Raw genomic sequence first — 15,978 nt, forward strand, 5'->3', positions numbered from 1 at the left:
CTGCACAAAATCATCAGAAATTTCTAAGAATCAACAAAATCTCCCTTTCATTGAGAAGAAAAACTATAGTGATTTGCCTGCATCACTTGTACCTTCGGAGAATGATTATTTAATTGATGCCAAACATCAATATTCAAAAATTTCAAGCAAATGCCAAAATAAAGAATCTACTGACCCTAATTTTGAAATCATTGGTAATCCACAAGAAAATGAATTTCTTTCCTTCTGTTGCACTTACAGACCATTTTCATTGTATGCATCAATAGCAAGCGAAGATATCAAAGATGAAACAAACAATGAACAAATAATCTCTTCTCATGCTTCCGCGGAAGAAAATAGTTGCTCTTCAAAATCCAACAAAACTCAGTTAGTTTCTGGACAAACTGAACTTCTCTTTGAAGAGATGAATGCGGATCCTTTGCAGCATCATCGAGATGATAAAAGTCATTCTTCAACTTTTTCACAAATGCCCCATTCTGATCGTGTGCCAAAGCACAAAGCATCAACTGAAACAAACACTTGTTTGCAGGCACAGTCTTTGCCATTGCCCAAACTTTTCTCATCAACCGTTGAATCAAGGAACGAGATATCTTTTGAAAATGACAATAAACTTTTATTTTCATCGAGCACACGGCACGTCAAAACATCTCGGTCACATCATCACCTAAACTTTAGTGCGGATACAGAGCACGGCTTTCTACCATCTCTTCAACCTGAAAAGTTGAAAAGCACACTTAAAGCGTTGCATGCAGCTAAAATTTCCGAAGAAGTTGCAGCGAAAGAGGACGAGCTGGAAAGGAAGTTCGCTTTCTCCTTTCTTCTTCATTCAATAGATGCAGTATTCGGAAATTATGGTGGAGCCTGGTCAAACACCAACACAGAGGATAGTAGAACCGCAAATATCAAGGAAAAATCTGTTGATTTGTTGAACAAAACAACAAATACCACATATTTCAATACTGAAATTGAAGAGAGAAATCAATCAAAATGTAACTTAAGCTCATCACGTTTTCAAACAGCTTCTCTTCCTTCATTAAACTCTCAAGAAGTTTTGCACAAAAATTCTTCAGTAGATTCATTTCGATACGCTCCATTTCTTCTGCAACGTGTTGTTTCACATGTGAATTCACAACAATCATCAATTGGCGCAATGAACAATCATATGTCCACATTTAAATCTTCACAGGCAGACAAATTTCTGGAAGAAGAAAAACTACGTTGCTTGTCATATGCTCTTCCGCGCTGGTGGGTCTCATTTCTTCATCGAGCTGCTGCTGTTGACTCGATCAATCCACATTTGTTCCGCAGACGGCTGTTTGAGATGATAGCTGAGGACAACTTTGCGACATTGGCAAAGTCTGTGCTCCCTTTTGCTGGGCTCCCTTCTTTTTGGGCTCCTTTGATGGCTCAGGCACTCGGAGAAGCACTTTCTGCGGAAAAGGGACAACGAGGAGTCGAATTAATTGAAACAAAGAAAAATTCACATGAAAAATTGAGTGATGAGGTAAAGAGCTCAAATAACACTCAAAAGCAAGGAACAAGCAATTGCAAATCAATCACTTTTAAAGCACAAGAAAACCAGTCAACAGGACAAAATCAACAATCATCATCATCCAGTCACCTTTCTGCGCTTCCATTCTACGATTTGACGAATGCAACATCTGTTCCATACACTTCCCCTCTGTTCAGCCACCACGCATCTCAACACAAGCAGCAAAGGCGGCGGGTGCTTATCCGATCGTTGCCTGGCGGAGTTGTTCCGTTTAAGGACTCATTTTTGTTTGATGGCGTTCTGTTTCGAGGATCTGTGGCTCACGACGGAATGAAACGAAATGGGGCAGATGCTCGAGTGCTGTTTATTTCGTTTCCACTAATTCCAGAGGAGGTTGAAACAAACTCTTCAAAAATGATTGGAAATGCAAACGACGCTCAATTTCCATCTAGTCAAATTCCTTTGGCACATTCAACACCTACAATGAATTTGAAGCCTGGACAAGACATTCATCTGCCATCATCTTTACCTCATTCCTTATCATCAGCTGCGCCTTATCCTGCAAACAAAGCAAACCAACATACACTTTATGCCCCAGGAACTCAATCAACTCAATTGAACTCGTTTGTAGATTTAGAAAATTATATTAAACACGAATCATCATATAATGTGAGCCTCCTCACAAAGGTTATGAGACTGAATCCATCATTGATTTTATCCTCTTCTGTGATCTCTCATTCACTCTTACGGGCTTTTGTTTCACGTGGCGTTGCGGCTGTGGTATCAGTTCCATCAAAGCGCCTCCAATTAGCAGCACATTCATTGCAAGCTTCAGTCGCTGGCTCTTTGAGAGAAATGAACGAACAGGCAATAGGCATATGTGACGAATGGGCTTGCATTTCAGTTGAGAAAGAGAAAGAAGAGGAGGCAGATATGAATAATGAACTGAAAAAGGCAGAAGATGAAGAAAAGGAACAATGGAGCGTTGGAAGCAAAGAATCAGAACAGAAACAAAACGAAAAAATTGGAAACGAAGAAGAGGAGGAAAGTGACGAAGAGGATGGTGATGAATGCTTTACAACAGACGAGATGATAAAAGGGAGAAAAGGTCTTGATGAAAAGACAAAAATAGGAAAGGAACGAGATAAAGAGAGAGATAAAGAAAAAGAACGAGAGAAAGAAAAAGAAAAAATGAGGAGCAAAGAGTTACACGACAAACAGGAAGGGAACGAATTGGAGGCGATGGCTCCACAGAAACAACTCGACCTCGACGATGATGAATCCGAAAGCAATGCATCTGAACAAAACATTTTACCTTCATATAACATCATTCACCCACTACCTGTACTCGCATTAACAGCAACTTCAACCGAACTTCCGTTGATGAATTCATCAATTTTTCAAGCACCTTCCGAGAAATGTTTATTGAATGAAAATGCTGGACACCTCCAAACATATGCTGATAATTCTCATTATGTGAGTCTGCCATCAAGTACTACAGAAACAAATGAAATAGAAAACAAAAACACTTTCCAAACAACTCAGGATCCAATCTCAGAAAGTTCAAACAAATGTTGCAATCCTATCAATATTTTAACCGAAAAAACTAATTCTACCACAACTTGTTTGTCAAATCAACAATTCCAAGCAAACCACTATCATTTATCATCACCCACTTCTTTAGATTCATCTGCATTATCAACTGAACAATGCCAACCATTGAAAGAAAGATCCATTTATTCACCAAAAGGAAGCTCGCATACAGGAGAATCTCAGATGCCTGAGGCATCATCACCATTTCCAATCAATCAAACAGACAATAAATCAGCTCCGATCCAAACAATGCTTGACAAAAATGGAGAAGAAAACAATAAAAAATTGTCTACTGCTGAGTCAGAACCAAAATGCCTTTCTTACAGTAAACAGCCATATTCGTATATTTTCCTTCGCACTCGTTCATTCCCAGTCACAACAACAATCGTTTTTCGTGGAGCACCTCAGCGTGTGCTGAGAGTGGCAGTGAAAATAGCTCGTTTCTTACTTTCATGCTTACGCACCATGCTTGCAGACATAAACTATTGGATGATGTCGTTTCTTCATCCGTCATCTCTCTTCACTGAACAGTCTCAACTTGATCGGCTTCGTCTGTCAGGAGTTCCTGTTTTGAATCTGGTTGGAAATAAACAAGGAGACAACACTAATGCAGCATCTTGTGATAGTCACAATAAAGGAACTTTTAATTATTTTGATAACAGCTCAAAAATCTTTTCATCATTAAATCCTCAATTCCCCCATATTTCAACAGAAAAATTTCCATATTCTTTTCCATTAATTTCTTCCAACAATAATTCAACAGAGCGTCCTTTGTTTGTCTCCATTCAGAACACAGCTTCAGATCGTGTTGATGCCTTTTATCGTCTTTATCAGTTTGTTGTTTTGCTCCAATCTCTCGAACAAGCTCTTCCGGAAACTGAAACATCATCCGATTCCAAAAAGACCATGAGACAATTTTTGGAAGAAAACCAGATAAACATCTGCCGCACTTTCTCTCAGAGATATTCGTTGAAACAGACAGATGATACCCTTCATCCTCAATCTTGTTCTTCACAAGGTGAGCAGATTGCTGAACACGATAATGAGAACAAGACAACGTCTTCTTCTTATGCTTCTTCAGATTTTAAATCTTCGCTATCTTTTTTAAATTCAACTTCATTTTTCCCTTTCAATAAATACTTTCCAAATTCTTCATCTTCTAAAACTCCATTTGATCTCGATTTCTTTGCATCTGATAGCTTTGATTTTACTCTCAACACTTTATCGCCAGCTCAGCAGTTTAATGTGGCTGTTCTAATATTTCATTTGAGATTAATGCTGAGGGCAGATCCAAATACTAGTTTATTTGGGGAAAATGTTTCTTATCAAAATGTAGAAAGGAGGAGTGTTTTGGAAACCTGTTCAGAAAATTCTTCATCCACAACACAACAAAAGGCAGATTGTGGGTCGGTTGATAAAAAAAGAAACAAGATTTCTTATTTTGCTCCTTTTCCTCTTCCCCGCTGGATGGAAAATGTGCATGTTTCATTCTCCTCAATATTGTCAGGAACAAGTAAACCTCATCTCCCAAGAAACACACGAACTGTTTCTGAAATCGAAACGGATCGAAAATTGCTCCTCAGTCTTTTTAAAAAGGAAGCAAATGCTGGGAAAGAATGCTCGAATTGTAATCAAATTGAGAATAAGGTGTTCAACACATATGCTTTATTTGACCCACGTTTTATTGGAATAAATAAAGAATCGGCTTCCATCAAGAGTGAAGAAGCACATGAAAGTGTACCTATTCAAAATAAAGAGAAGAGCTCTGAAAACCATAATAGGACTTCGGATTCTGACTCTTCAGTTTATCAGCATCCAAGAAAAAGAGCAGAAATGATCATGGACCAGTTTCGACCGTTGGTTATTCAAAGGATGGTGGAAACATGGAATCATTCACAACAGTTGCAATCATTTGCGCTTGAATTGGTAAACGAATCATCTTTTGAAGGATCTTCTCCACATCTCAATGCATCATTCTTGCATCCTTCCCCTGCTTCTTCATTTACACCCGGTCATGATACAGTATTTCCTTCTTCATTTTCTTCTTTATTCGCTGTTTTATCGCTTTTATCCCCTAAAAATCAATCAAAACTTCTGAAAGCTTCACTTTCTCAAATCAGTAAACATTTTCCTTTGTATGTTTCGCTGACTCCGAAATTCACATTTCCTCTTCTTTTTTTCTCTGTTTCTTTTCCTTGTTGCTGCGGTCCAGCAAAATTATTGTCGCATTCTGACGATGGCAATTCCTTTTCATCCACATGTGGCACCAACACTCTTTTGAACTCGGTTAATGTTGCATTAATATCTCCCACTCCTTTCCCAGTTCAGCTTCCGTTTTATAACCAAAAGCGCAGAAAGAAGACGAAACATTCATTATTTACCAATTCAGTGAAAAAGAAGCCACCTTTGTCACCAACTGGAAATAAGACAGCTCCATCAGAGCAGACATTTGCAGAGCGCTTCTTTCAGAATTCATTTGTAAAAGAAGTGTCGCCTTTGGTTTCAGATCCAAAAGAATTATCAAAAGATGAAAGTGGGAGTAGTCAACAAACTGTTATTGAAACAAAGGAGAACGAAACACTTTCTGAAACAACTGCTGCAAACAAACAAATATTGTCACAAGTTACATCAATGTCTTCTGAAGACTCACCATCTTCTCCTTCATCAGCATCAATATTCCGACAGTATAAAAATCCTCTGGACCATATCTCTCTTCCTCCTCTTTCTTCGTTTTCCATTGATCTTCAGAGTTCTCAATCCTTTACGGTTGTGTACTCATCTCGAATTTTATCCACTCGCTCGTTTTGCACCCGTTCCCAGAGGCTGAACTTGCATTTGTTGCATGCTCCCGCTGTACACACATTGGGACATTATCTCCTAACTCGTTTGCATTCTCACCCAACATGCTTAAAGTGCGGGAATAGTAAACTTGATCATTTGGACACATTTGAAGTGCTCGGATTCAAAATAGACGCTTTTGTCGAACCAGCATCAACCGTCCAAAGGGCAGTTTCTGCCTCGTCCACTTCTTCTTCGACGTCATCTTCTCTTGTCTCGTTTTCGTCTCTTCTCTCATCTCCAGTTTCATCGACAATATCTACTTCTGGAGGAAGTGGTGCAGATTTAGGTAGTTATGGAGATAGGGAAAGAGATAAAAGTAGAATCAAAAATGCTTTTGGTTCTAACACAGAAAGGATTGGCACCGAGCACATTACAACATGGAACAGATGTCGTTACTGCCGCAAACAGCTATCTCCTCGTGCAGTTGTTTCTGAAGAGGTTCTTTCAATGCCACTTGCACGCTTTCTTGATCTTGCGATGCATCTTGGACAGTGCAGGACTATCCCATTCAATTTCTGTGATACTCATGTTCCGTTTTCCGCAGATTCATTGCGCAACAAGAGTCATTCTGCATCAATTCAAATAGAATATTCACAGGATTCAGATGCAAGAATGAGTTATTCAACAAATTCAAGTGCAAAGCCTTATTTCGCAGATGGTTTACAAAAGAGTAAAGCTACAAATACTTCTGAAATATTTTCTCACAAACAGCCGACTAACTCTTCTTCAATTTCATTCCTTCGAACTGAAGATACCAAACAAAGCAGTCCTTTATCATTCCCTTCGGAAAAAACAGAAGCTATAGAACCAGATAACAAAGTTGAACCAGCACAAAAAGAGAAAAATACTTCACTTTTTTCACAAGAAGACAAGCCCCATGTTTCTTTTGGTACTTTTGCTACAACCACAGAATCTTCTGCACACTCTTCGATATCCCAACATTCTTCATCAACAAATCTTCAGACCATTCCGCTTGTATCAAATGATCCACTTTCTTCATTTTTGAGCGAAGCGGACATTTCATTTAACAAACCAAAAAAGTCGTATCTTTCTACAATTAGTCACGCTAATTCTCCAGTTGCAACATCCACTTCTATATCTCCAGCATCATTTTCTTCTCCGTCTAAAACTCGATTGATTTCTTCTACGCCCAGATTGTCTTTTCCTTCAATTTCACAGAAGTTTGCACCATCAATTCTTTCGTTTTATTCTGTTGCGGCAACATCTTTAATCTCACCTCCAATAACATTTTGTGGAGAAGGGTATCGAGATATACACAATTATGAATGGCGCTGGATTGAACTGCCCTTCTGTGAATGCTCAAAAGAGACATTTTCAAATACGTATAAGAATTTGTTGAGAAAACGCGCAAAAAAGAACTGTGGAACGAAAGAACAGATTACTTGTCTGAGCGATGAAAAAACATCGCTGAATCAAAATGGAAATAACTCACCGTGCGACGAAGATCATCTTCGCAGCGGAAATGCTTCATCAAGTAAGCAAGAAGAAAAGGAGATTTTGAAAGCAAAGCACATACGAGAAGAATTTGAATCTCACAGTCAGATGCGCATTGGTTGTGATTTATGGCAGAGTCATCAGATAAAGGAATATAACCAAACACTGAATTCGCATTTATCTAATTTTGATCATCAAACAGTCAACTCAGCATCAATTATAGATAATAAAAAAATGACAAGACAAAACGTAGAAGATGCTTCTGCAAAAGACAAAGAAGCAAATTTGTCGATTTTTGATACACAGCGAAAGGCTATGACTTCTAATTCTCCATCAGTTTCGGGATCAGCCAACATAGCTTCTTCAATGTTTCCTGACCAAATACAAGTAACTCCTCATATTTCGACGTTTGGGCATTCAACTCCAGTTTCGGCTCCTTTATCGCCTCGTTCGATACAAAGTGCCACAAATACAGGGAAAACAGAGCAAAGTTCATTTACAGCTCATTATGCGAGTAATGATACAACCTCAACAAGTTTATCTCCTGCCACACAGGCACAGTGTTGCGACCACCTATCGTTCCTGAATGTGGCTCAGTGCTTTGCTCTTCGCGACTACATTGTCATCTTTGAACCTTCAATTTTCTTGCCATCTGCATTGATAATCCCACCCGTTTCAATGCCATGGAACTTGGAGACAGAATGGAAGCGCTTTGAGATCCAGCACTCTGCAGTTTGGCATTGCTGTAATCTTCTTTTCCACACCATTCGGTCGCGTTTATGCGGAACTCGTATGGTTCCAGGTGAAATTGGAGTCTGCGCAACTTCATTGCTTAATCTTCTGGACGAAGAAGAATTATATATTAGAACGTACATTAATGATTGCTACTTCCACAAGGAAGCTTATCAGCTTACTAGCTACACAAATGCTGAAATATCTTTCGGCGTTGAAAACTCTTGTCAACAAAACTTCTCATCGTTCTTTTCTCGAATTGAACAGGAGCCTTTGTATATGCAAGAGCGAAGAAAGATACTTCCAGAGCATCTATTACATATTTATTCACATAAAGATAGTCAACATAGGAGTGATAATTACAACTCTCAATTTTCAAGTGGATGGAAAAGCACTTTGATAAATTTTTATGCTATATCCTTTATAAAATGTTCTCTTGTGATGTTGTTCATGACGTGGAAAGAACGATTGAATACATTAAGAACGATGTACTTCAAGATAGTTCCTGCCATTTTGAAAAGCCAACAACAGAAAAAGCTGCAACAACAGAAAGAATCTTCCAGTCAAAAGTCAAAGCAAAACAAAGAAAAATCAAAACAATCTTCAACATCAAAAAAGAAAAAAACAGAAAAAAGCTTTTCGGCATCAACAATGAATAATGAAAAAGAATGCGCAGAAAAGAAAGAGGTTACAAAAGACAAACCACATTCTGAACATCATCGACAACATCAATCTAAACACAAGCATCACCTGCGCCTTGATCATCCGCATCATTCAGCTCATAAGCATTTAAGTGCACCCGGGACGCATCAACATCACGGAGAGTGTAGCAGTTCATCAAAAGAAGCCAACTCTCCCCAAACAGCATGCTCAGCCACATGCGGATGTATGCTAAGCAATAACGAAAGTGAAGTGAAGAGTACTGAACAATTTATTGAAGCTTCTTCGATTTATCAAAAATCAAGCAATTTTCAGAACGATCGAACATTTCTTTCAGATGGTTCAGATGGTGTTCCACTTAAGTTTGGTGAACTTGAAAATAGCCACCATGAGGAAAACGAAAATAGCAAACCGGAGCTGAAGAATCAACAAATTCATAAACAAAACATCGAAACAAATGTTAAAAACAAAAGCTCATGCACAACGCTACCAACTTCTATGGATGCCACATCGCCATATCCTGGTTCATTTTCAAATGCTTGCTTTTCACTTCCATTACCCTCATCATCTTCATCAAATGAATCAACTCCTGTAATATCCGATTATTCTGCATTAACAGCAACCTGTGCAACTCCAATTACACTTTCTTCTCAATCACCCACTATGGTTGCTACAACACCTAATGTTGGTTCATCGTCTATATCTTCATCAAACGATGTAAGCAATATTTCCACACAACAATCATCATTCTCCTGCACTTCAGCTTCTCAAAATGCTCCACCAACTCAGAATTTAATTGCAAGAAAACAGTCGTTTTCTTCAAATGAAAAAACGTCGCCTCTTCGACAATTTGACAGTGGTGAAATCAATTCTCCAAAAGAGCAGTCTTTTTCAAACGATAAAACCCAATTTCAATGTGCAAACGGAAGCATTAAAGACACTTCGGATCAATCACCACAGGACGGATCTGACACATCAAATGCTTCAATAAGTTCAAGAACAAGAAGCTCAAGAAGCTCAAGAAGCTCAAGAAGCTCAAGAAGCTCAAGGGCATCCTCATTTTCTCGATCTTGTTCAAGTCGTTCATCATCTCGCAGAGAAGATAGCGACTCGAACCATTCTTCATCCTACTCTTCTTCGTTAAGTTCATCCTCTGAATTTTCTCGTACAGGCTCATTTTCTTCATCTTGTTCGTCCAGTTTCTCATCAAATGACTCGTCTGATGATGGCGATCTCTCGTCCTCGAGCAGTGAATCAAGCTCAACAAGTCATCCACTTGATTCACAGCTAAAGATAACATCTTCTCATCTTGCCGCATACAATGCACTGCAGATCCTCTCTGATATACCAGTAAGACAGTCTGAAAGCGGCGAGGAAGAAGAAGAGGAGGAGGAAAATGAAAATGAGGAAGAGCAAGAAGATGCGAATGAGCAATCTGCATCAAGTTCTTCTCGTAGGCATTTTTTCCGCTCAGCAATAAAGAAAAGGCTTACAAGCATTACACACGGCAAAAATGACAGTAAAGACAGTTATATGGAAACGCTTCAAGATGCTTCGTTGATTGACATGCTTGAGCAGATGCACGCAAATGAAAAACTACTCGCGCAAGCAGACAAACAAAAGGAGCATTCAATCCGAAGGTCTCATAAACAACATCACAGCAGAACTGGAAAAGACAATATATCAGCCCATTCGCATAATAGGCATCACTGTCACCATCACAAATATCAACATCATTTGCATGGCAGTGTCAAGAGTAACCACCGCAGCCTTGCACATTCGCTCAGTCTTCACCGATCTTTAACTGGTGCAAGTTCAATTGCACAAGTAAGAATTTCAGACGGTCAAACAACAAGTGTACTTCCATCACCATCAGCTTCTTCATTAACGCCATCAATCATTCCTCAAATTTCAAATGATGCTGTTCAACCAGCCCCTCTTATTCCATTTTGTGGAGACTCACAACAAACAACGACTCAATTTTCAGAGATGAAGCAACTATCGCCTCAAATAAAAGAAGGACAGTCAGATGAATCAAAGGAAGCTGTATTAGATTCATGTTCACAACAAGTTGAACCGCCTTTATCATTAGAAAACAATACAAAAATTTCCGGAACTCTTTCTCAGTCAACAGTTGCTTCTGAAGGAGTTTCACTTCTTTCTTCAAATATACAAGCTGAACAAAATACTTCAAGTTCACCGTCTTCCACGCATTTTCTTTCTTCCGCACTTTCTCCTGTGCCTTCGTTGCAATGCCAAACTGGCTTATCTCCAGCTACAACACCAACTATAAATGCAAAAACTGAAACAGAAAAAAATATTGCAAACGATTCTTTTGCTGCACCTGAGTCCAGAGTGGGTTCAATTCATTCTCGCCAAAAAGGTTCTTTTTCTTCAAAATCATTCGGTGAAGCTCACGCAGATGCATCCGCTCTTCGGGAAACAACTCCAAAGAAAGGAGTTCATCACCGTCATCATCATACAAAATTGTCAAGAAAAACAGAAAAGAAAGGCAAACGCAACCTTCGTTCGCATAAAGAGTCAAACGAACTTTCTTCAATGAGCCACATGGCATCTGCTGCAGCAAAGTCGTTCCAGATTCTGAGGTTGGGTCTCGATCAAACATTGCTTTCATTTTCACAGTACGAAAAGGATGTAGAAAGGAAGCTTCTACCAACTTTTGAAGAGATTATGGTGAGCAACATGATTCTCAATATGAACGAAACTCGTAGATTGATAAACAAGGAAATAAAAGAGCACCCCAAAGCAATCAGCAAAAATGTGTTTAACGATGCAGAGTTAACATTGGCATCATCAGGAAAAACTCCGAGAATTGACAGTTCGGATACTTATCTTCAGCATCGTTCTGATCAGCTTTTACCTGCGCTTCCAGTTAGGAATGAACAGAATGCAGGAAATGTGTTGTTTGAGATGAAATCTGAGGAGGACAATAAATCTGCTCTTTCGGAAGCATCTCCTTCTCTTGCAAGTGTTGCAACATCTCCTTCAAATGCTCATTTATCCGGAGCATCTTTGGCAGCCTCATCTTGTGGTATTCCTCAAGAGACTGTTGCCCATGCAACTCCGCTGCTAACTTCCTCTTCTCAGAGTGATTCAGCATCTAATCTATCCCGCAGTAATTCAACTACTTCAAGTCAAACATCTCAAAAGAATGCGATTACTCCTCGTTCTGCTGACAGTCGTCTTTCTCCAGTTGGTGCCTCTTCACAGTCGAACCCTTCAACAGTGAATGCACTTCCATTAGATGATAATCCACCATCTTCTTTTTCTGGAAGTTCTCCACAATCAATGCATAGGAGTCATCTTGTTCCTCCGCTTGCACTGCCTCTTCCACAAGCACAACTGACGTATCGCACAAATACAAACAGTTCAAGCATGACTCAGCAAAATATATATGCAAGCAACTCATCAACTCCATTACGATATCAGCATCATTTGCATCATAACAGTAACGAATCTGCATTTTCCATTCGCCAATGGTTGTTCCCAAGATACAATTTTTATATGACAACTGCACATTCTTCTGTCTTGTCGATCCAATCACCGCCTGCTTCTGATCCATCTTCTTCAAATCAAAGTCCGAACAATTTCATGACACTTTCAAATGTTAAGCAATCCCCTCAAATAATACAAAGCTCACTATACAACGAAAACCGCATGAATGCAACAGAATTCAATTTAGCAACATATCCTTTTAATTTACCTGTTTCTCCATACTTTCAATCTCAAATAAATTTCGGATCACAATTGAATACACAATTATCAAGTCAAACACCAAACTCTTTTAATGCCCAATCTTCAGTATCGTCAACTTCATTTGTTCAACAAACAGCCAGCCAAAAACAGCAAGAAAACAGTTGCATCTCTCCAAGCCTTCCTGTCCTTCATCCATTCTTGCATCAGGGAAGATTTGGAGAACAGATTCTTGTGAATGAAAACGAGACAACATCATTCATTGCATATGTGCTGCTTACAAACGAACACCACAACCACATCGTCCACCGAGCGCAGGAATGCATCAGCTTCTCGGAGTTTGATGAGAACGATAATGACTGCATTCCTCCATCTGCGTTTATGCAGCCTCGAAGCATGACAGGAGTTTCACAAGCTTATCCTTCTTCATTAGGAAATCCACCACTAATTTCCAATTCCTCAGCAAGCTACTCTGCAATTGCAGGTTCTGATGACAGAGTAAACCATCAAAAGAACTTACCTGCCGAAAAAGCAGATGATGAAACGAAATCAGCAAATCCTTCAGCATCAACTTTAAATCTTCAAAATCAGGGTATTAATCAAGCTCAGTTAGCTACTCAACATCAAACTCAAACATCTCCTACAATTCTTGCTAAAGAAAATGAAACACTAAAAACAGGTTCAAGTTCAAGTGAATCTCCGATCATATCTCAATCTTCTAAAGCATCAGGCATTTTCTCAGATTTCCAATCATCTCAAGCACAATCTCAAAAAATGACTTCTTTGGATAAAAGCTTAGTTTCTCAAATAGTTCGTTCTTCACAGAACATGAACTCGTACGTATTACGTAATTCCTCCATTTCTCGTGTTCCGTCGCCGCTGCCTGCAAAATCATTGGCAATCGCAACAACCCCAAAATTTTCTGTCCAGACATTACCTTCTCCCTCCCCATTTCCCTCTCCAACCCTTCATCCATCTCCAAGTCCATCTCCTTATTTTTCTCAGTCTTCTTCGCTTTCTCGTCATTCGATCTCTCCAATGCAAAGTGTTTCTCCCTCTCTTATGTCTGCTTCTGCATCCTTATCTTATTCTTCTTTATCAACTCCTATTTCTTCATCCAATTCCCATCACCCTCGCTATGCAGCTCCAACTTCAATCAGTACTAATACAGCACTTGTTCCACAAGAGATCACTTATCCCTTTGCTTTGACTGATCCTATCCTCTCTACGGCAAAGCTGCAGCAGAAGTGTTTGATGTTCCGTGATCGAGATGACTTCATCTACACAATCGAGGATGACACACTAACAGTTGTATGCACTCTGCATTATGCACTCCAGTTCTACGCACTCCGCTCGCGCGTCATCGGAAACAGGAAATTTATTCAATCGATGCTTCAGTGCAAGCCGATGCATGCGAAAGGCGGGAAGTCTGGGGCAGAATTCTTCAAGACTATGGACGAGCAGTTTATCATGAAGAAGATCGGGACAAAGGAGATGAAGCAGGTGCTGGGCACAGCCGCAGAGTACTTCGAGCATTACTCCGAAACGTACTTTGACGGAGAGCCATCATTGTTGATGCCCTTCTTTGGCATTGTGACAATTGATCGGCGTGCATCTGCGGCGCTGGGTCGGAAGTCGATGCAACATTTTGTGATAATGCAGAATCTGTTCTACGACAAGGAGATTACGCAGGCATTTGACTTGAAAGGATCAGTGCGATCGCGCTATGTGAAGGATGGCGGCGGAGAAGGATCTGTTCTTCTCGACTCAAACTACATCGAGCGCATGTTCAGTCAAAAGCTGGCGTTGGAAGATCGAAACTGGAACAAAATGATTGTGTCGGTGGAGAGAGATGCACACTTCTTGGAATCAATTAAAGTTGTGGATTATTCGCTTCTCGTAGGCGTTGACTCACACACAAACACGCTATGCTGTGGAATAATAGATTATATTCGGCAGTTTGATTTTGAAAAGCAGTTAGAGGTTTGTATTGGACTAAATATTGATCTTGCTTATCAAAAAAATACTTTTATTTTGCAATTAAAATGTATATTTTGAATAATTTAAATAAAAATTAATTATATGCATTTCATTTTATTGATTAAACCATGATTTTCATTTTCTGATACTTTGTATTGATATAATAAATGTATATAGTCAATGGTAAAGAAAAGTGGCATACTGGGGCAAGGATCGGTAGCGCCTACAATCGTCAAGCCAAGCGAGTATTGCGAGCGATTTCTCATCTCTGTTCGCAATTATTTTACGTCTATACCATCCAAATTTGCATCTGTCGTACTTCCCAATTTTTGAAAATGATATGATACAAGCAAGCAGGTGTTTTCAATGCAAACATGAAACTGCTTTGAGAGCTATATTCATTTATTAGTTTATAATTTTATTTGATAGATAGGGTCTTGCATTTTCAGAAAATGTGAATTATTTGGTTCCTTTTTATGTTGACAGTTTGTCTATTATTCAAAATTTTGTGTTTGTTAATGTTTTCTTCAAAAATAATAAAAAATTAAAATGAGAGTAACAAACGCAAAGAATCGAAATTTTATAAGGCAACTCTTGCCATTGCTTCAAAAAAGAATAAATTTCAGAAAACAGTAAGTCAGCAAAAAACAATGAAATGAAAAGAATTAAATGAAATGCGAATTAGAACACAAAGAACGCAGAAGATTGGAATAAAGATGAAAAGAACACTCTGCTTATGTTCAATAATTGTAAAAAATAAAATCAAATTGATAAGTCTCCCTGGAAAGTTGGGATAGTAACTCCTTCTTCTCTTTCTTTCAGTTCATGTGCATCTGAGAGCAGTTATTGATTTGAAATCAAAAATAATACAATTTTTTAATTTAAAAGAAATCAAACCCTGCCAAATTAAACAAGGCCCACAAAACCAGCTCATGCAGAATGTACCAACTGTGCTGATTGGAATGTGGAATCGTTCAGCAATACTTTTGTGCATTACAAATTCACAGCACATAGAAAAGAACATTGATGTAAAACAATTACCGAACGTTACAGATGGCTCTTTATGAAATCTTTTTCTATTTTCCATAAGTTGGCACATTGGGCAAATGCATCCCAATGCTAAACGAAAAAATTTGTAATTCAAAAAAGATCACATCAAACGATAACATTAAGTTTTTTCAAATACTATATTATTCACACTTCCAACAGATTTACAATTTGTACCAAGAGAAAAAGCAGTGGAATGCCAAAAATTATCTTGCTTTTGGTATTCAGTATGATCGTACATTGGAAGTCTAATCCCGTATCAAGCAAAAATAAAATTAAAGATACACAAATAGTCTTTTTAAACAGCAGTAACAAACCGTTGATCGTCAGAAAAATCCATGGTGACAAATCTCAATCCGATCAACTTTACCAATTTTATGTTCAGTTATTGATTTAACCAACTTCAAATATGCAAAAAATGTTTAACGATATTTTTGACAGAATATTAATTTTTCGAATAAATG

At 38.7% G+C, this 15,978-nt stretch overlaps 2 protein-coding genes across 2 annotated transcripts; one reads left to right on the forward strand and one right to left on the reverse strand.

The window, feature by feature from the left end:
- Window positions 1-466: 466 nt before the first annotated feature.
- MONOS_2585 (putative 1-phosphatidylinositol-3-phosphate 5-kinase) lies at window positions 467-15,036 on the forward strand (the record flags this gene model as incomplete). Its single annotated transcript, XM_067872512.1, has 2 exons — window positions 467-14,470; window positions 14,645-15,036. 2 exons carry the CDS (start codon window positions 467-469, stop codon window positions 14,798-14,800), a joined length of 14,160 nt encoding a protein of 4,719 aa, XP_067727802.1. The 3' UTR covers window positions 14,801-15,036.
- Window positions 14,930-15,886, reverse strand: MONOS_2584 (uncharacterized protein). The gene is made up of 4 exons (XM_067872511.1): window positions 15,832-15,886; window positions 15,668-15,762; window positions 15,365-15,586; window positions 14,930-15,300 (listed from the first exon to the last, which is right to left on the reverse strand). Exons 1-4 carry the CDS (start codon window positions 15,852-15,854, stop codon window positions 15,230-15,232), a joined length of 411 nt encoding a protein of 136 aa, XP_067727803.1. The 5' UTR covers window positions 15,855-15,886; the 3' UTR covers window positions 14,930-15,229.
- Between the last annotated feature and the right edge of the window lie 92 nt (window positions 15,887-15,978).

The sequence above is a fragment of the Monocercomonoides exilis genome, assembly GCF_001643675.1.
Source record: "Monocercomonoides exilis strain PA203 chromosome Unknown scaffold21-1407046, whole genome shotgun sequence".
Lineage (NCBI taxonomy): Eukaryota > Preaxostyla > Oxymonadida > Polymastigidae > Monocercomonoides > Monocercomonoides exilis.